The sequence below is a fragment of the Salmo salar genome, chromosome ssa26, assembly GCF_905237065.1.
Source record: "Salmo salar chromosome ssa26, Ssal_v3.1, whole genome shotgun sequence".
Taxonomy (NCBI): Eukaryota; Metazoa; Chordata; class Actinopteri; order Salmoniformes; family Salmonidae; genus Salmo; species Salmo salar.
Genome location: NC_059467.1, coordinates 27,768,749 through 27,788,886, shown reverse-complemented (window position 1 = coordinate 27,788,886; position 20,138 = coordinate 27,768,749). Strand labels below are relative to the sequence as shown.

At 43.7% G+C, this 20,138-nt stretch overlaps 1 protein-coding gene across 2 annotated transcripts in view; it reads left to right on the top strand.

Moving 5' to 3' along the window:
• The window catches only part of LOC106587565 (transcription initiation factor TFIID subunit 4), a 93,347-nt gene that overhangs the window by 56,347 nt on the left and 16,862 nt on the right, over positions 1 to 20,138 (top strand). The window contains exons 13-14 of one of the 2 annotated variants that reach the window (XM_045708206.1): positions 9,320 to 9,442; positions 12,926 to 17,039. In XM_045708206.1, the coding sequence (XP_045564162.1) occupies positions 9,320 to 9,442; positions 12,926 to 13,024 (222 nt within the window). In that variant the 3' untranslated portion in view covers positions 13,025 to 17,039. Of the gene's footprint in view, positions 1 to 9,319; positions 9,443 to 12,925; positions 17,040 to 20,138 lie in introns of those variants that run through there. The other variant, XM_045708205.1, reaches the window with a different exon arrangement.

Here is a 20,138-nt window from a genome sequence, read left to right as displayed (position 1 = left end):
GGGATGGACACAGAAGCCTGTCTTTTGTTCCTTCCTCAAACACACCTGATTTTAAATAATCAACTAATCATGGTCTTCAGTCTGGACATGATTAGCTAAGCAGGTGTGTTACTGCAGGGCTGGAATGAAAGCCTGCACACCCAGCTGCTATCCAAGACTGGAGTTTTACATAAAGATGATCCTCCACAAGAATTGAACATAGCCAGTTTATTTGGTGGCATATCACTATACAGTTTATGTCTTTGATTATAAGGACTGTCTGTGAGACTGTTGTTAAGACAGCTCTTGGTTGCTCTGAATGACACCCCCATATCAGCATCACGAGCAGGGCCGGTTCCAGGCCAGAGGGGGTCTGAGGGGGTGTTGGGGTGGGGGGGTGAGATGTGGGAGCCCCTGTCTTCCCTTCCTCTCTCTTCTCATCCAGCCAGTCGGATCTGTGTCCTTGCAGCGTTGCTCCACTTTACCTCAGAGTGATTTCAGACCCGTGTGAAACTGAGAGCTGTCCAATGGGAATCTCTCAGCTTTTTGTTAGAATAATTTTCCTCAAATATTTTTCCTCCTCAGGCGTTCAGAGGGAGTTTTTTCTTGCCTCGTTTGCACACCAGGATTGATCATGAAATGTCTTGAACCACGCAGCAATGAATTCTGCTCTCGCTCAACTCTCAACCTTGTATGGCACCAATTAAAAGCAAGAGGCGTTATATGTACAGTCTGTCCTAGCCAGATGCATAAACATCTACATACATCCACAGAGTGTATTACTGGATTGACTTGGAGTCAGTAGCATCAACATGACATAGAAACACTGGTCAACATTTTTACATTTTTCTCTTCCCACCTCCATCAAGTGATATTGTAGATTTATTTTAATTATAACCTCTGGATGTAACCAATGTACTCCAAGACATCATTGGCTCTAAGACACATGTTCATGATTTCCCCAGCATCCCCCACAGATGACCAGGTCACATTTAGCCTGTAAAGGCGCTTGTGCAACAGGCCCCGTCTTGCAGCGCTATTTCTCCTCTATTGTCAGAGGTGTCAGAGGACAAGGCTACAGTGCCATGCATTTATTAGTGCTTTTGTGTCTGTTGTATCTGTGGTTCACGGCCTCGCATCGCTTGGCCCCACAGAACCCGTCATCGTACCCAGTGTAGAGCGCCCGCTGTTAGGCATGCTCAGGGCTAAAGCCTGTCAGAATAATCACTATGATTATGAAGCCAGTTTGGGCTAGTTAACAGAGCGCTGACATTTGGTGATATACTGTAAGGACCAAAACATGGCAGTAAATCTCTCCGTTTCGTTTAACTTTTACGTTTGGCTTTTAAAATATGCTCTTTGAGAGTCTCTGTACATGGAAGATTGTGTTCTACTACAGGAAAAACATTGAGGTTAAGTACCTCTAACCTCTTAGTGGTTATTACAAATGTGTATGTAGATACATGCAAATATCAGATATCCACACGTCTTCTCAAATATGTTTCATCAGTGTTGTTTGAAAGATCAAAGCGGGGCTATTTAATTGTTAATTTAATTATTTCAGAATGAAGATCTGTTTTGATTAACTCCTCAATATGCACAGCCTAGTAAATAGTCCACACTAGCACTATTTTTTGTTTTATTTGTTGCTTTGTTGTCTGGAGTTTCAACTTCTCTCATTTTTTTTTCCTTTCTTTTTTTCCTCAAGACATATTATAAAGAAAAAAATCACCAGGCTTTTAAAAATACCTTTGGTGTTCCTGTGTGTTTTCGAATATTACAAAGTCCTGTAATGAGAAGGATAACAACAAAAAAAGGAGATTTGCCTCAGAGGGAGATTGCGGCTCGTCTTCTCTTGCAAAAGAAGCCTGTAGGACCACTTTTTCTTTGTGCGCTGTAGCACTCCTTGGGACTCCAGCGACAGGGGAATTGGGTACGCTGAGCTACGCTCGTGGCGGGGTGCCAGCCAGCCTCCCTCTGTTCCCGGGTAACGGAGAGGAGAGGAGGCAGGATTGAGGACACGTTTCAATTAGGGAACAAACACCACACACACAGAGGAGAGAAGAGGAGCTAAATCCTGACCAGCCAGACTACCTCATATTCTCTTAACCTCTTTCCTTTCTAAACTGTACCTGTACTGGAGAACAATAGCTCAACCAGCCTGCTCCCTTTTTATTTGAGAAATGTAATTTGTACAGAAATTCACAGGGGAAGGAAGAGGAGGGTAGTGTAAAAGAGAGGGGTCTTTCTTTGTGAGGTGATTCTCTAAGTGTGCCAGCTCTGCCCGCATGTTTCCATTAGATTGTCATGTTGGCTAATTAGAGAGAGGCAGCATGATTCACCTTGGTAATTAGCAGGACTTGCACACCACGTGCCTGGAGGCTAGTGTGAAAGAGGAGCCCAGCCTCAGTGCCCTGCAGTCTCCTCTCCCCTCCGCTGCATGCCTGCCTTCTCTCTATCCCTGATTCCCTGTGAAGATTCTCTCTCTTCTCATCTACCTTCCACTTTTTTGATTTAGAAATGAATAAATCATTGCGATCGTCCTCGTCCTCTTGAATATCTGAGTTCACATCTTTTCCAAGATGCAAATTATACGTGATCAATAGAAAGGTGATGAGCACCGAATCTAACTCTTTAAAAAGAGAGGGGAAAGAAAGAGGGAGAGAGAAGACTGCTAGCCCAAGCACGGTCACATGTAAAGGGAGACAATGTGAAAGAAGAATATTTCAAGTTGGACATTTTCCCTTAGATAAGCATTATTTTTAATGATCATCGCTTTCCTGGCGCTTCCTTATAATGCTGCTGCTTGAATATGCTTATCGGTGATCTCTGGGTTCCTCTGTTTAAAAAGTTATTCTTGAAAAAATATTCTACAAATGTTATTCTAAGGAATGAAAATACTATCTCTGTGGATGGGTTTTGGAGTGTGTTTTATACACAACCAATTTTATATACACAGTCTTTATACACGGTTTAATTTCTGCAAATAAGTTGCAAATAAATACGAACCGTAGGGTCATGATAGTGGCCCTCACATAATGACCTTAGCTCCGGGGAGGGCTCATGGCGCTGAATAATTGGTTGTTGGCTCTGGAAATAGTTCTGACGTATCCATCCAGCTCAGGAGAAAATAGAACATGCTGAGACTATAACTAGGGTTCATTTCCAACGGTAACGTATATGTATAATGTATATGACAGCAAACAGATGCTTTCTTCATCTCTCTATCTTATGGTGAAGAAAAACACTTGACTGAAATTCCTCAATGTGGTATTAATCACTGTACATTCATGTATTCATCGAGATAAGCATGTCTATGTATAATCATTCCTTAATGCAGTGACTCATACCTACCTACAGTATGTGTGTTTACTCAGAATAAATACATATTATGGTGCATAAAACAATTGTAAAAACAAAAATTGAAAGACGCTGTCCTACAATTTTCTTTCCTGTATCTATTTGGGATCATTTGTATCCAAATCCAGTACAGTTAAAGGGGCAATCTGAGATTGCTACATCCATTTTTGGACTTTTAAATAGATTATATACGGTGCCTTCAGAAATGATTCATACCCCTTGACTTATTCCACATTTTGTTGTGTTACAGCCTGAATTCAAAATGGAATACCTATTTTTTTTCTCTCTCACCCATCTACACACAATACCCTATAATGACAAAGTGAAAACATATTTCTCAGAAATATCTAATTGACATAAGTATTCACACCCCTGAGCCAATACTTTGTAGAAGCGCCTTCGGCGGCAAATACAGTCTTGGGTATGTCTATCAGCTTTTCACATCTGGATTTGGGGATTTTCTCCCATTCTTCCTTTAAGATTTTCTGTATGCTTGGGGTCATTGTCCTGTTGGAATGTAAATCTTCACCCCAGTCTAAGGTTGTTTGCACTCTGAAGCAGGTTCTCATCAAGGATTTACCTGTATTTGACTCCATTCATTGTTCCCTCTATCCTTACCAGTCTCCCAGTCCCTGCCGCTGAAAAGCATCCCCATTATTTCACCTTTTATTTAACCAGGTAGGCTAGTTGAGAACAAGTTCTCATTTGCAGCTGCGACCTGGCCAAGATATAGCAAAGCAGTGCGACACAAACAATAACACGAGGGTTTTTCTTAATTTTTTGTTATTTTCTACATTGTATAATAATAATGAAGACATCAAAACTTTGACATAACACATATGGAATCATGTACTAACCAAAAAAGTGTTAAACAAATCAAAATATATTTATATTTTTCAAAGTAGCCACCCTTTTCATTCTCTCAACCAGCTTCAACAGGAATGCTTTTCCAACAGTCTTGAAGGAGTTCCCACATATGCTGAGCACTTGTTGGCTGTTTTTCCTTCACTCTGCGGTCCAACTCATCCCAAACCATTTCAATTGGGTGAGTTTGAGTGATTGTGGAGGCCGGGTCATCTGATGCAGCACTCCATCACTCTCCTTCTTGGTCAAATAGCCATTACACAGCCTGGAGGTGTGTTGGGTCATTGTCCTGTTGAAAAACAAATGATAGTCCCACTAAGCGCAAATCAGATGGGATGGCATATCGCTGCAGAAAGCTGTGGTAGCCATGCTGGTTAAGTGTGCCTTGAATTCTAAATAAATCACAGGCAGTGTCACCAGCAAAGCACCCCCACGCCATCACACCTCCTCCTCCATACTTCACGGTGGGAAGCACACATGCAGAGATCATCCGTTCACCCACTCTGCGTCTCACAAAGACACGCCGGTTGGAACCAAAAATCGCACATTTCTACTCATCAGACCAAAGGACACATTTTCACCAGTCTGAAGTCCAATGCTCGTGTTTCTTGGTGTCCTTTAGTAGTGTTTTCTTTACAGAAATTTGACCATGAAGGCCTGATTCACGCAGTCTCCTCTGATGTTGAGATGTGTCTGTTATTTGAACTCTGTGAAGCATTTATTTGGGCTGCAATTTCTGAGGCTGGTAACTATAATGAACTTATCCTCTGCACTGACCTTCATGTCTTAAAGTAATGATGCACTGTCATTTCTCTTTGCTTTTTTGAGCTGTTCTTGCCATAATATGGACTTGGTCTTTTACCAAATAGGGCTAGTGGTTGGGTGCCTGTTTTGTTATTGTTTGAACTGCAGATTACCCCTTTAAATCAACCTGTATACCACAGCTGTACTTTAGCTCTACCAAACACAGCCCCCACATCAGTAGGTCAAGGCTGAAACATGGGGAGACATAGCAGATTGGCCCAGTCATATTGGATGTCGACTGAATTGAGATGAGGTTGGAGATCTGATTGGCGATTTAGCTTAGACTCCCCTTGCTTAACTACCAGGCATTTTAAATGAGAAAAGGCCTTACAGCTCACAGATGTTCATAGAACGGAGAGACAGACAGCCTCATAGAGTTACAAAAAAAAAAAGTCTGCTGTGCGGGTGTCAAGTAATGAAATCAAATGCATGGATTTAGGTAGCTGCATAAGTAGGAAGTTAATGCACGTACCCATGCAAGCACACACACACCAGTGTGCACACACACCCTCACTATACAGTATATAGCTTATTATATGGGTTGTTGTGGCCCTTAGAGTTCCCCTGCTGTGCCCCCTCGGCCCTCAGACCAGGTTTGGACTGGGGGTAGAGATCTGCAGAGGCCCCCTGCCCTGCCTTTATCCTGGGACCTTTTAGAGGGCAGAGAGCCCCCTGCTCCTCTCCTCCACAGCCCCACAGCCGTCTGTGACGTCAGCCCTGCCTGCCTGCCTGCCTCCTCTCTGCTCTGCGTTCTGCTCCACCAAGGACATCTGTCTGTAAGCGTCTGGGGGGCTGCGAGGCGAGCAGCTAGTCCCCCAGGCCAGGGGGTGAAGCCTTTGTTACCAAGCGAACTGCACAGATAGAAAACGTCAGGTTGGACATCGTGGCTTATGGAACTGACTCCTCTGTGTATGTGGGGTTTATCTGATTGCTGTCTGTCTGAAGAACGATCTCTCTCTAGCTGTCTGCCTTTCCTTGTTTCAGACATTTTTGCATCATGTAGAGAACATGGACATCGTGTTCTTTCCTTGTGAGGAGACAAAGAACTGTGCATGGGTTTTTATGTGGGTTTGACACTTGGAGGGCTGAATTTTATTTGAAGCATTTAGGGCATAGCCCTGACTGAGTTTGTTACTACTGTAAATAATTCAGAAAAAGGAACAACCATGTAAATAAGCATGGGAAAACCTCAGCCAACAAATGGGACAGAATAGGCCTATAAAAGACAAACAAATCCACTCTTCTGATATTGACTGTTTCTTCACTTCACTCAATCCATCTACTGAATACTTTTTCCAGTTATGTTGTTATGATGTTAAAGGTGTTAACATTGCTGTTTGTGTATTGAAACCAGACCTCTAGCTATAGGAAGTGTAGCCTGATTATTGGGCAAACACATTGATTGGAGATTCTATCGGGGGATTTTTGCATCACATCTAAGCAATGTTCTACTTCTCCTGACCTTTGTAAATAATTTGAGTTTACAAGACTCCTTCCCTGTTTCCAAAGGGCATGTGGGCAGACTGCAGGAACTGGTTTTTAAGAGACTTAGGGAGAACCAAATACTTAAGCGCAGACATTGATCGAACCTGGCAAATATATGTTTGTTGGTTATTGGTTATTTTATTCTATTGTTTTGAGCTGCAGACTCCAGTATTTCAGTGACCTTGGTGGTAATCTAGTTGAGGCTTCTCATCCATAGGTTAGACTAGTCAATAATATACCGTACACAGGCCCAGCCCAGGGGTGCGTCCAAAAGGGCAACCTAGGCATATAAACTGCACTACGTTTGACCTGGTTAAATGGAGGGCATTATACAGGGAAAACGTAGTGCACTATATAGGGAATATGGTGCCAGTAAGGTCAAATCCATCTATACTTTAGTTTTGACCTGGACTCATAGTGCTCTGATCAAAAGTAGTGCACTGCGCTGTATAGGAAATAGTTTGTCATTTCAGATGCAGCCCACGTTTGCAGTCATCTAATGTAGAGTTATAGAAGCACTATGGCAGCAGGCCTCAGATCAGATTGGAATCAGTTTCTTCTCCCAGCATCATTATGGCCTCAGTCTCCAGTGAGGGGAAATGCAGACTGGAGGAGGGAGGGTTGGGGTTGAGGGAGGGTTGCAGATGGTGAAATGAGGTCTGCATTTATCATACAGTCATAAATCTGAATGGCAGAACAGGCAGAGTAGAACGCTGCAGGCTGTGTGAGCCCATGCCTGGTGCCAACTGCCAGGCAGGGTAGAGATGCATCCCAGCATCATGGTGCTATCAATGAGATAGCAGGATCCAGACCCCTAACACACACACACACACACACACACACACACACACACACACACACACACACACACACACACACACACACACACACACAGACACATAGACACACAGACCCCAGCAGACCCAGTCCCTCTCTCTCTCCATGTAGGCAGCAGAATCCTTTGAGGTCAAGCCTTCAGAGCTTTCTGTATGTGACCAAGCTTAACAGGGTTAACATTGATTCCAGAGTTCCATCTGATATCTGTACCCTAACTGTGTAATGGAAATCTCTAGTCATAATAGCTAGCTAGTTTATCCTTGCCACTGGATTTCCTCATTTGCATAGTTCTGCCTTAATTCACACCCAACACTCCCTGGAATCACTTCCTGAACCTGTCACCTGGTTACTTGTTTATGGGTGTTTGGGAGCTGTGGTGGAACTGCTCCTCTCCTCAGGACCCCGTGTTGCTTACAGCACACAGCCCTGTAAAACGGCTACAATACTTTAATGTGATGGAAAATGCACAGTAGCAGCAGTAAAGTTTGGGTGGATTTCTGTCTGGTTATTATTGCAGTTTTTCCTGTCTCCTCGTTTCTCCTAGTTTATGTTGTCAGTGTGCTTTGAATTTTTCAACGGTTTTGCCTTGCTAAATGTGAAGTGGCAACACCCTAAAGGGCATGCTTTGCCTGGGGCTTTTCAAAATCAGAGACAACTGCATGCACATTTTGGATCAGGTTTTTGTAAACCAATGCAACCTTTTATAGAGCACCATCTGAAAGCAACATTTCCCCTGATCAGACAACATGCACATACACACGTGCACACGCACAGTTTAAATACTTAAATTGAATCAACAAATCACATTACATCAAGAAGGATTCGAACATTTCGAAGGTATTGCATACAAGGATACAAAAACACCTTCTCCATATAGCTTGGCTGCCCATAACAGCTGAAACAGAGCACCATCTGAAAGCAACATGACATTTCCCCTGATCAGACAACACGCATGCATGTACAACACACACACACACACACACACACACACACACACACACACACACACACACACACACACACACACACACACACACACACACACACATACATACACACGATCTTAGATAACGTAAAAGAACATGAAAGACATGAAAGAACACATTAATTGTCTCTGTTCACTTCGACCCAGGCCTCTCCCCCACTGGTCAGGCAGGCGTTTCTCCCCTCCGTGCTGTGGCTGTGACTGGAGTTGATAGGATAGGCACGTGGGTGTGGGGGAGAGGAGCTGACGCCCTCTGTGCTGCCATGACCCCAGGCTCTCACACGTCCGCCCTGCCCCAGCCCCATGCAGCAGAAAGGCCAGCTCCCAGCAACGCTCTCCTCTCTCCCCTCAGCCCTTCTCCCTCTCAGCCCCCAGGTCAGACATGACATTACCTCAGGCAGCGCCTCACCACTGCTTCCCCTTTACACATCACAAACTGAAAAATCACAATGAGGCATGTGACCATGCAGCACCACTCAGACTCACAGATATGAACGCTACTAATCCCTGACAACATGCTGCCATTTTGTCTCTCTCTGGGTTTGGGGAGAGAGGGAGAGAGATGGGCAATTTACTGGAGGGATGGACATTAAAATGTAATTTCTCAGCTAAAGACCTGTTCTGTGCGCACAGACATGCCTCTGCTACTGATGATGTCCATTGTGTTCATCCATTTATGATATGTAGCACCTTAGTCTGCTTTGGCAGATGGGGCAGAAATACATTTTCCCTAACAAATGATTTTGATCATGCCTTTACTACCAGCTGAGAGTTGGTCAAATAGTTACAGTTGGTTATGATAGAGGGTAGATGTACAATAGATCACTAGATCTAAACAACAAGTACAGTACGATAACTACTAACTAGGTTTTCTTCGCACATTCCCACGCCTCACCAATGTCTCTGAATCGTTACCCCCATGTAATCTGTTGACCCATGTAACTGAAGGTCATGCTGAGCTAGTAATGCTAAGCTAGCGTGTGCCTGTTGCTTTGTCTCCCTCAGATGCAGCAACAGGAGATGGCCTTGGTGAGGCAACGAGACGCAAACCTGACCGCGCTAGCTGCCATCGGACCTCGGAAGAAACGCAAGATGGACGCGCCAGGGGCCACGCCGTCAGGGACCGAGGTAAGACCGGAGCCGCCCTATAAAGTCTCCAACTGCTAGTTAGCTTCTGTTGTTTTCTTTAACCTGCTGTAGCAGGACAAAATATATACCTACACAATCACGTCTGAAACAAAACTAACAAAAATAACAAACATTGTTCGATTTCCCTCTCAATTTCTTTTTATACGCCCAGTCGCCCTAAAAACAAGTTTTAGGACCACACTGTTGAGATGCATGTCAATTGTAATTACTCACCAACCCCAATAGGAGTACTAAGGTGTACCTATTAGATGCCCAGAATGGTATGTTCACACACAACAGGTTTGCGCGCCCCATGGACTGTTTCGCTTCTGTTTCTACTGAACATTGATGAATTGCATGGCCACATGCTCTGCAGTATTGGTATTCATTAGTCAAGAACCAGATGTTGGAGGGAATGAATGTGAGGTACTAAAACCCTCCTTTATCCCTGTACTCTGATTGGCTCTGTGTTGTTGTCCTCATATTATTTAGGAAGAGTTCTATGGTGGGCCTGGTACACAGTGTGCAGGCCGTCCTCTCAACCACTACGTTGTCCTCATGCTTATTCATCTATAAAGTGGATGAAGATGAGTCCTTCTGAAGTCTCCCTTTAGATTAGAGACATGAGCCAATACCATGGTGCGAGGCAGAGAAATACAATCCCTAGAATGGGATCCCCATTCAAGTCAATGTTCTAGGGATTCTATTTCTATGAAGAGAGGTTTGGGAGCAGTTATGGTGGTTTGTTAGTTTGTTTATCAATTATTCAAGGATGGAGTTGTTGTTTTTGGGGTATTATTGTTGTATTCTTAATACCAGACCTCCTTAACAGAAATAACCTGTTATACATTATCCCGGTTTGGGGCATGTATTTAATTCACCACATTGGAGACCTCAGTAAGCTAATACAGGGAAGATGATGGGAATATATCTGTGGTACATGAACCAACATCCATATCGACTGGACCAGAGCATGTTGACTTATTCCCTTCTGACTAACTGTCTGTTGTTAATTAAGATGAATGATGTTATTATAAAATAATAGTCTCCTTTTGAAAAGAGTTAAAGAACAGCCCGATTATCACGTCTCTCCAATACGGGGTTATACATTGTCATAAACACAGTTATTCTGTAACCAGAAATATTTTACATTCTCAGAGAAAGAAATGTTGAACTATTCAAACTCCCCACGATATTCTCTGATTACTGCTGTGATTCTGTGAATATGATGAATAAAACATTTAAAAATCTTCTGAATTTCTGAATGTCAATTGGTAATTTTAATAACCTGCTTATTGGGTTGTATCTTCACATCATTCGCTTAGTTGCAATCTGCTGCAGAAAGAGCACAGTAATGCACCCAGTATAAAAAGGCAGAAATAACTAAATAAAAGCATTACTTCTGGTCCTTGAGTGCAGTGCCAACCTCTTTCACTATGTTTTACCCTGATCGGTTAGCGAGCCCTCAACCCTCTGCTTTCTGCGGAAAATAAAAAACTCTACAACAATCCGGTTTATATATCTAACATAAACAGTCACACAACATAAACATGAATATCCAGAGCTGTTTCTAATGTCCTGTCCCCGTTTAATTAGGGGGCTATAATTAAGTGAAGTCATACCCCCCTCCCTCACCCCCTCTACCCCTCTTCTGAGCGATTGCGAGAGGCGGAGGAGAAAGAGGGAGAAATCTTAACTTATTTTCACTTCATTTTCACCTCCTCACATTTCTTCATTTCACATGGGCTGGAAGGGCCGGCGGCGTTCTCTTTCCCTTCTCCAGAGCAAAGTGAATGTGACTTTTCTAAGGGGGTCACAGGATGCCTGCAGGCCCTGTGGGTGTTACTGGACTGTTGCCTGCTCTCAGCTTCACTGAGGGGCTTGTCATAGATTTCATCTCCACAGAAATGAGCCGGGGGCCCTGGCCAGGAGCAGGCAGCAGAGGCAGGCAGCATTATGAAGGAGTAGGGCCCACGCTGCCTGCCTGGCTGGCTGATTACTTCCCTCTGACATCGCATCCTGAGCTTTCCGCATTAATCCCAGACAAAGGCAGTCCTTCAGTGCTGCGCCAGAGCTCAAATTAGGAGAGGGAGGATAATGACCTTCTTGAGATCCTGTTCTCTGTTGCTCCGTTCTGTTATAGTAGAGAGAGTTCCTGTTGAAACTAACAATCCCCTCGTCTCTACCCCCTTCCGACCAACCTTCCGCCGTGTTCCGTCCGTGACAGAATTCAGGTGACACAATTTCGGTACATGTTTTTTTTTCTACCTCCATTTGATGGTGGCTTGGCCAGAGCTGCTGTGCTGGAGCCTGGTTGCCACGACTAGACTGCCAAAAGGTCTGAAACTGATAGTCAAGACTGGAGTGTCTGTCTCCAGCCTGATCTGGTCTGCAGGAGGGAACAAAGGGGGGCTTACAGGGCTCCGCAGGGCGGATTAGTTACAGGAAGCCAATGGCAGGGCCTGTTCACAGGGGCAGAGAGACGAGGGCCTGCTGTGGCCCTGACTGTGGGTCATAGCACAGACACCGGTAGCACTAACCCCCCCTACTACCCCCAACAACCCCTGGCTGAGAAGGATGGCCTTTTGAAGTGCTCTACTAAGCCAATTGGAGGGCTAGAGAATGATGAAGGAGGACTAGAGGAAGGAGGATGTGGAATGAAGAAGGAGAAGGACTGGTGAATAGAGGCTCTTTACCTTTACACCTCCTCAAACATCAGCCTACAGTATCAGCCCTGACATGGCTAGCCTCCAGTAACTATGGGACATTTACAGCTAATGGGTTAGCCATGCATCCCAGCCTGGCAGACTGAGCAGGGTCACTGTCCAGTCACCCAGACAAACACTGGATTATTCCCATTTTCATTACATTATTCCACTGTCACCATCACTTTGTTACTATGCTACTATGTTACATCACTAGTCTCACCATCACTATGTTATGGAGTCTCCTTCCTTTCACAAACAGAATCGTTTCAGAGCAGTAGTAATTCATCGCTAGTTGTTTGGGCGTGAACTGCCCATGTTGTGGTTTTATCCCTTTAAAAAGAAGACTACAACGTTTAGTATTGTTGGGGAGAGTGTCAATGTAGGATGACATTTCAGAACTGTAATATTGGCCGATATCAGGACACGCTTTAGCTTTTAAAAGTAAAGATCTCAGTGCCTCTACTATGATGGAACATATTGTAGTGTAAAACATGCTCAGAGCTCTGAAACATCCTTGACATGTTTACGAGCACACAGTTATCATCATCTATGACAGTTGGGCCATTTATCACATCAAAGGAACAGCCTTGTTTGTTGACATACAACAACAATGGCAGCTAAATTGCCTGGACTTGTACAGTACTGTATAACCACACTGTCATCCTCCTATCTGTCTCTCCCAGGCAGTGCTGGGTGGAAAAGGTAAGGCAAGAAGAGATTTAATAGCAAGCAGTCTATTTTTCCATTTGAATTCATTTCACCTTCTTACTTTCAGGGTGTTGATCAGAAAAATGGAGTGAGGCAATGGAGCAAGAGGCAAAGAGAGAGAGAGGGGAAAAGCACAAGGAAAACTGATGCCCTTTCCTACAGCTAAATTAACAGGAATCACGTGGAAAACAATCTGAGCCTCCAATGAAAAGGGAACCATTAAAATTAGCCCCGAGCTATGGACTGCACCCAATATCACTAAAGCTGCACTCACTACAGATGTGGAGGCTGGCTTACAGGCAAACTATGCTCTGTTCTATAGCTACAATTAAAATCAACCTCTCTGCCAAAAAATAGGAGAGGAGAAGAGGGGGAGAAAGGCAGACATGGAACATCAAAGACAGATTGAAATGTGTAGTCAGTAATAAGACTGGTCTCCAAGCCCTCGGGTTCTCCACGGTCCCCTTGTTAATGAGAAATTTTGACCTCTGGTTTGTAAGTTAAACTTGTAATCTCGGTTAATGAAGTAAATCAATCCCAACTTGGAGTGTGCAGTTTCTCCCCTCCATCCTCCCCCCTTCCTTCTACCCTCCCCCTTACTCCCCCCCTTACTCTCTTCCCTTCTTCTCCTCCTCTTCCTTCTTCTTCCCTCCCAACGCGCTGCCTGGGAGTAAATGGCCAGGTCTTCAGCCAGACAAACAGGAAAGAGAGTCAGAGAGGAGAAAATCGTTCTGGGGGGAGGAGGGGACTGGGACTGGGCAGGCAGGCTGGCTGTTTGGTTAAGGCATGCAGGCCAGCTGCTTGGTTAGAGAGAGGGGACATCCACCACTCCCTCCCTCCTCCTCTCCTCCTCTCCTTTCCCCTGCCCATTCCATCCGTCCAGTGGGATTTCACTGAGAGCACAGTGGAAGAGGCTAAAGGCGCGCTCCTCTATTAACCGTCCTTAAAATGTTGCTCAGGGGAGTAACTACTGTATTGCATCGGAGTGTTTTTCCCTTTGCTGTTACCATATGTATAATTTTAATGATATTTGATTGGTGCAGTCAATGTATTCATTGGCCTTGACCTCCTATTGGCTGTCATTTGAATCCCTCAACAGAAAGGAATGCAGCATGAGTAACATATGGAATTTTGAAGAGGTTCTGGAATGGAGCCCACATTTACATATGTAATGTGATGATATAATGAGCCATGCAGGAGGACTCCTGTGGGTAATCTCTACAGCTTTAACATGGAACATACATAGTCCTGATTAGAGGGGGCACCAAGAGGCTGTTATCGGCTGCGTCATGTCAGTAAGATCGTAATGCTCCTTTCACTTTTTGTCTTTAGGCAGTTCTATTTCTTTTTCCAGAGCGGGGACAAAGAGAGGAGATGAAGTTGAGTCTTTAAGAAGTGTTACAGGAGCTGCTGTACTTGGCCAGATGCCATGTTCTTACAGCTGTAACATACTGCACTTTGCCAGCCAGCATCCCTGGCATTACAGTGCAATGCTATAGTACTATAGACTACTGATCGTAGGCTGACTGCTGGTTAAAGTCCTTGAATAGAAATGCAGCTACAGTTAACATCTGTTTGGGATCTTTGTCACTTGGAAAATATTTGTTTTATACTTTTGTCCTCTTAAGAAAATGAACTCTGTTATTGTGAGACAAACATCAGGCAACTGAAGTGTGAATACAATTCGCAAATTGAATACCAGATTATATTATCTTTCCTATTTAAATGTTTCAATTTTCTCCAATGTATTTGTGTCATGCTCTTTGAATATGTATGGAATGCAGAACATATGAATTGATGAGATGGCCATCATCATGCATGGCTGGTTAGGTTTTTTATAAAACTGTCAACACGGTTTAATATCAATGTTTTTAATTCCCACATGAATGGAAATAGGGCAAACAGATTCCAAGATCAGAAAGAGTTAAATAATGATGAATCATGGTGTTAAAGATATGACACTGTGTGTGCGTGTGCATGTGTGTGTGTGTGCGTGCGGCGAGCATATTGTAGACATGACATTAAGTATCATTAATTACACTATGGGTCATTGAATATTACCAACCTTTGATCATATTCAATCAAGTTTTCCACGATAAAAACAACATTCCTATTGCACTGATTAATGCACAAAACAATGTTTACAGGATGAAACAAACACTCCATATTGATTACTCAACCGCTTACACATGTACAGACTTGGTAGCCTCTTTGACTGTGAAACTCCAAGGTCGTCTTGGTAGTTTAGTCCTGGCTAACCCAGGTAGCAGTACAGTAATTATGTCCTTCTGTGCCAGTCTGGAGGACAGGTGGCTGTTGTAGTAGGTGACAGTGTGTGGCTGGGGGCTCCTGTCCTCCTGCAGCTCCTGAATTACCTGACCCCCTCCAGTCTGCACTCAGCCCTGAATGCCCTGACCACCTCCAGTCCACACTCAGCCTTGTAAGCCCTGACCCCCTCCAGTCCACACTCAGCCCTGAAAGCCCTGACCCCCTCCAGTCCACACTCAGCCCTGAAAGCCCTGACCCCCTCCAGTCCACACTCAGCCCTGAAAGCCCTGACCCCCTCCAGTCCACACTCAGCCCTGAAAGCCCTGACCCCCTCCAGTCCACACTCAGCCCTGGCCGCCCACCAGCTTCAACAAGCACACCCCACAACTAACCACCTCATAATGACTGAGTAATAGAAGCTACAGGTTTCCAAGAAATTAGACCACAGTTACCATGTAGTCATGAGAGGCTACTGCCTAATGCATTCAAGCTCAGAGGATGATAGTGGTTTGTGAGGTGAGAGGAATACCGGTGAAGATTTTGCCTGAAGGGTTAAAGAAGCACTGTCAAATGAAATGGACAGTTGGACCAGATTCCTTCCTTATTAGCTGGATTCTCTGATGGCCCTATCATAGACATTGCAGTGACCATGCTGAATGTATTTGCTAGCTGAGAGGACTCTGGACATAGTAGCAGCGAGGCTATTAGGTGAGTTGTCTCAGTTGTCCGGCAGACTGATGAACGGTCCCTGTCCAGACTTGCAGAGAGAGAGAGACATCAGGGAAGCTTTTCAACCCTTCCAGAGTAACACGCCTCCCACTGGCTCTGTGCTTGTAAAATACTTAGAACAGTCATCATCGCATCACATCGTTGAATTGAATGATCTTGTACACTGAGGAAATTGTTCAGTCAGAAACATTTACATATCGGAAAACTTATCATGACAAATGGTTTGATCACACATTGTTCTGTTGTAGGGTTTCAAACAGACAGCAGCGTACTCTGTCTCCTCAGACAACAACAGCTCTGTTACCTAACCACATTCCCTTGACTGTAGTCATGTTTGTGTTTGTGTTGTAGAGCAGTTGGCTTCGTTTCTCAGACAATCTGCTGGGCAGTGTGAGATCCTGGCCTGGAGAATGGTCCAGAACCAGACAATGGGCCAGGGTTAGAACCTTGGATCTATGACATGGAGACCAGGTGTGTGTCCAAAATGGCATCATATTCCACATATAGTGCACTACTTTTGACCAGAGCCCTATGCAGACCCTGGGAATAAGGTGCCATTTTCAGACGCAGACTAGCTGTTCTGTCCATTCTACACAGCCCATTAGCTTAGTACACTAGATGGCCATGCCTGTAACAAGCCAGTGGAATGGAGCAGTCTGTCCAAGCTGTAAAGATATACAAACTTACCACGCCTCATTATTTTAATTAGAGTGAAACTCCAACAGATTTTTATGGAATTCACAATATTCTTAGTCAACTTCTTTGTGGCATTAATAAATACATTTTTACATGTATATATATGTACATAAATGCGTGTATTTGTGCTAATACTGTAAAATAATCGTTTAGATAAGAAACTCCTATATTTCCATATTCATGGTGAAAGCAGTGATCCTCCGCTTTTCTCTGCCTTTAAAACTTTGCCCTGAAATAATGGTTAAATATACAGTTTTGACAACAAAGTTGAGCCCCAGGCAATTAAAAGATACCCATCTTAAAGAAATTAATTACCTCCCTTGTTAATCTTGATATAATTAAATTTCTGAGAATGAAATTTGCTGCAGTTTTTCTTGTGCTACTGGTGCCATGGAGACAGGGCCGATAACGCCTGGTGCTTCAGCCCACAGACGCTGCCTGCTGGCCAGGGACATGGGGACATCCCAACATCCAGGGCCCCATCCAAACCCCCTCTCCCCATCCCACTGCCGTCCTCCAAACCCCCTCTCCCCATCCCACTGCCGTCCTCCAAACCCCCTCTCCCCATCCCATCCCACGCCTCCAGTCCACTTACAGAGAAAGAATAGTTAGAATACCTCTATAAAAGGCGTCATTTTATATTTTCTGTCTTCTACCACTCTCTCTGTTTCTTTCCCAGTCCCAGAGGAGCTAGCTAAGAGCTCTGGGTCTCCAGTCTAAATTGCGCATCTCAGTCTCAGTCAGTAATAACATAACGTGGTTGTATGAATTGAGGGTCTGGGAGGGCAGCTAATGAAGTTGTCGATATGAAGCGGCCTAGGCAGCCTGTGTAACTGCAGTGGCCCCTGAGAGATCAGTCAGAGAGTATGCTCCCTCCTCGCTGCTCTGACTCGCTCCAGGAACTCCTGTGTGTGTCTTTGTGTCACTTAGTGGAGTTATTTATAGTGTGTTTTCTCTCCCTCTCTCTCTGATGTTAGAATTAGCCGTGATTGGTTTGTGCAGCGTAGCATTGTGACATCACCAGGAAAGCGATTGGATTTCTTGTTACTATTTATTAAAGTTAGTTTTTCTTTTGACTGGATTATTTTTGTCAGCTACATTGTCAGCTCTAAAGGTTGGAGCCTTGGGGAAAGAAACAAGTGAAAATGCTGCAAATTATCTTTCATTAAAAGCTGGCATGGGGCAGAGAGAATTTTTTTGTTGTTGAAATGTATAGCAGTAGGCAGAATAACTAGATGGCAGGAATGCCAACATAAACATAGAGATTCAAGTTTTCCACATCAGGATCTGATTTAGTATGTTTCCTTGTGGAGGTTAATGTATACCGCTCAAACTGAAGAAAAACAGCAGATCTGGCCTCAACTTTCTAGATAAGACGAGGTGACTGTATAATGAATGTTCCATCGTTATATAGTGTACTTATAGTGCAGCATTACTTACATGTGCTCTTTCTCTAAGCAGACTAGAGACACAAGTAGATGCTTTTTTCAGAATTAACATTCCACATATAGACAGGCTAAGTTTGCTTATTAGAATTTAAAATGTTTCTTTCGTTTTGGTTGATCTCAGTGCCTCGTGTCCGCAGCATGAGTTAGAAAGAGCATTCCTGGATATTACTTTTAATTTGAAGGGCCTTTGGTCGCTTGCCGGGGAAGGTTTGATTAAAAAGAAGGGCACCGTATTGTTTGCAGATGGAGGCGCTTCAGGAAGACTCTAATTGAATTTATGCATTGAGATGCCAGGCTAGTCAAAGCACCTGTCTGGTACATACTAAGACAGCATGCATATGGAAGTATTACTGGAAAATCTGTCAACTGGTTCTCCACTATCAAATTCATGATATATGTTACTGTTTGCAATGCAGAAGAACTCAAAGAAGAACCAATGAGTAAATAGATTGTTGCTGGTGTGGTATGTAGATAATTCCCTCTACATTAAAATAATTTGTTGTGGGAGTAGACTTGGTATATTTTTTCCATACCTTGCTTCACATCTCAAACATAAACATACTTCAATCATAAACAATCCTTTCAGCCCCCTCTCAGTACTACAGACCCTAGTGTACAGTAGACCCCATCCACCCCCCTTTCACTCTCTAGCCTTCCACTGTGAGAGAACCTGCCTTGTTCTGGCAATTACTCTGCATTACCCCTCTAATATAGAGCCAGCCACCATTCCTTTATCTCATATCAATCAGTGCTTCATTCAAATGGCTGACATGCCCTTTGTTGTGATGCAATTTATTCCTCTCATATGTTATTTTTTATGATAAAAACAGTGTGGCTAAAATTAGCCCTCTAGAAAATAGAAAATGGTGCACGAGAATAAACAAGGCAGCAAGTGGCTCCGTTAGTGAGGATGGGTTATTGGCTGACTTGCCTCTTCTCATGGCGGCCCATTAAAAGTGGTAATGTCTGCCCGCAGCAGCGCCTGGGGGAACAGAAGGAGGCCATGAAAGGCATATTTCACATGCATCAGACACTGGAATTAAATAGACCAATGTTCCCTAAAAATACTGAAGTGCATCTCTTTCTGATGTGCGTCCCGGGCAAAAAATTCATTGATCTTGGAATGTCCCTTGGCAATTATAAAATATTAAATCCAAGTCACACTTTTCGGCTCCAGCTTAATTTTTTTTTTCTCTCTCGCTTTTCCACTGCTCTCCCATTTGATCAATTTAAATGGAATGGATGGAAATAAAAACAGACTGCACTAATAATAATACCATGCTCAGAACTGGACGTCCTTGTTAGGTTCCAGTGTTGTTTCTTCCTTCTTTTTCCCTAGATATTCCTGGACATTAAACAAGCGATATCTCCAGCAAAAACAGAACGGTCTACACACTTCACACTAGAATACCCCCGCAGTTCTATCAAGCCATGCAAATGACTTTCATTTCACCACACTGGGGTTTGAGACGTGCGTGTATGATATATTTATTTCTAAACACAAAGTCTGCTCAGTCTCTTATGTTCCAGAACTCTGGGGACGACAATTATTTGTCAGCTGCTTTTCATTTAGGTCGGTGGCCCCGGTGCCTCCCTCCCTGTCCCCTCAGTGTCCTCTGAGATTAGAGAAGGGGTCCACAGTTAATTGCCCAAATCATTAAACGTAACGTTGGTCTCAATAAATATATTCACCCAGCTGTTTGATGAGGTACACGGTAAGCCCTGCACTTGTTTGTCGTTTGCCTAATTAAGATTTAGAATCGATCATTGAGTGCCGTAATGTACAGTGTAGTATAGCCTAGCCAGGCTTGTTGTACAGGGCCTGGGTGCCTGTCTTCTTTATCTTGGGTGTTAAGGAAAGACATCCGCTTGATAAAGCTCTACCATTTAGCATACTGACTGCAATGGGAATTAGCACATCCTGTGCTAATTAACAAGCCCAATTAACTGTGAAATTCAGGCATTTTCTACAAATAATCTCAGCAGAATTCAGACATCATCACCCTAGACGGTATCATCATCTACCTCTCAATGAAGAGAAAGAGAGGGAGAATAAAAGACTTGTGATTTTGGAGAGGTGCTCGACAATTGTTTGTTTTGCTCAAAGGTAATAATTTGTTGTAGAACCCCATAGGTTAA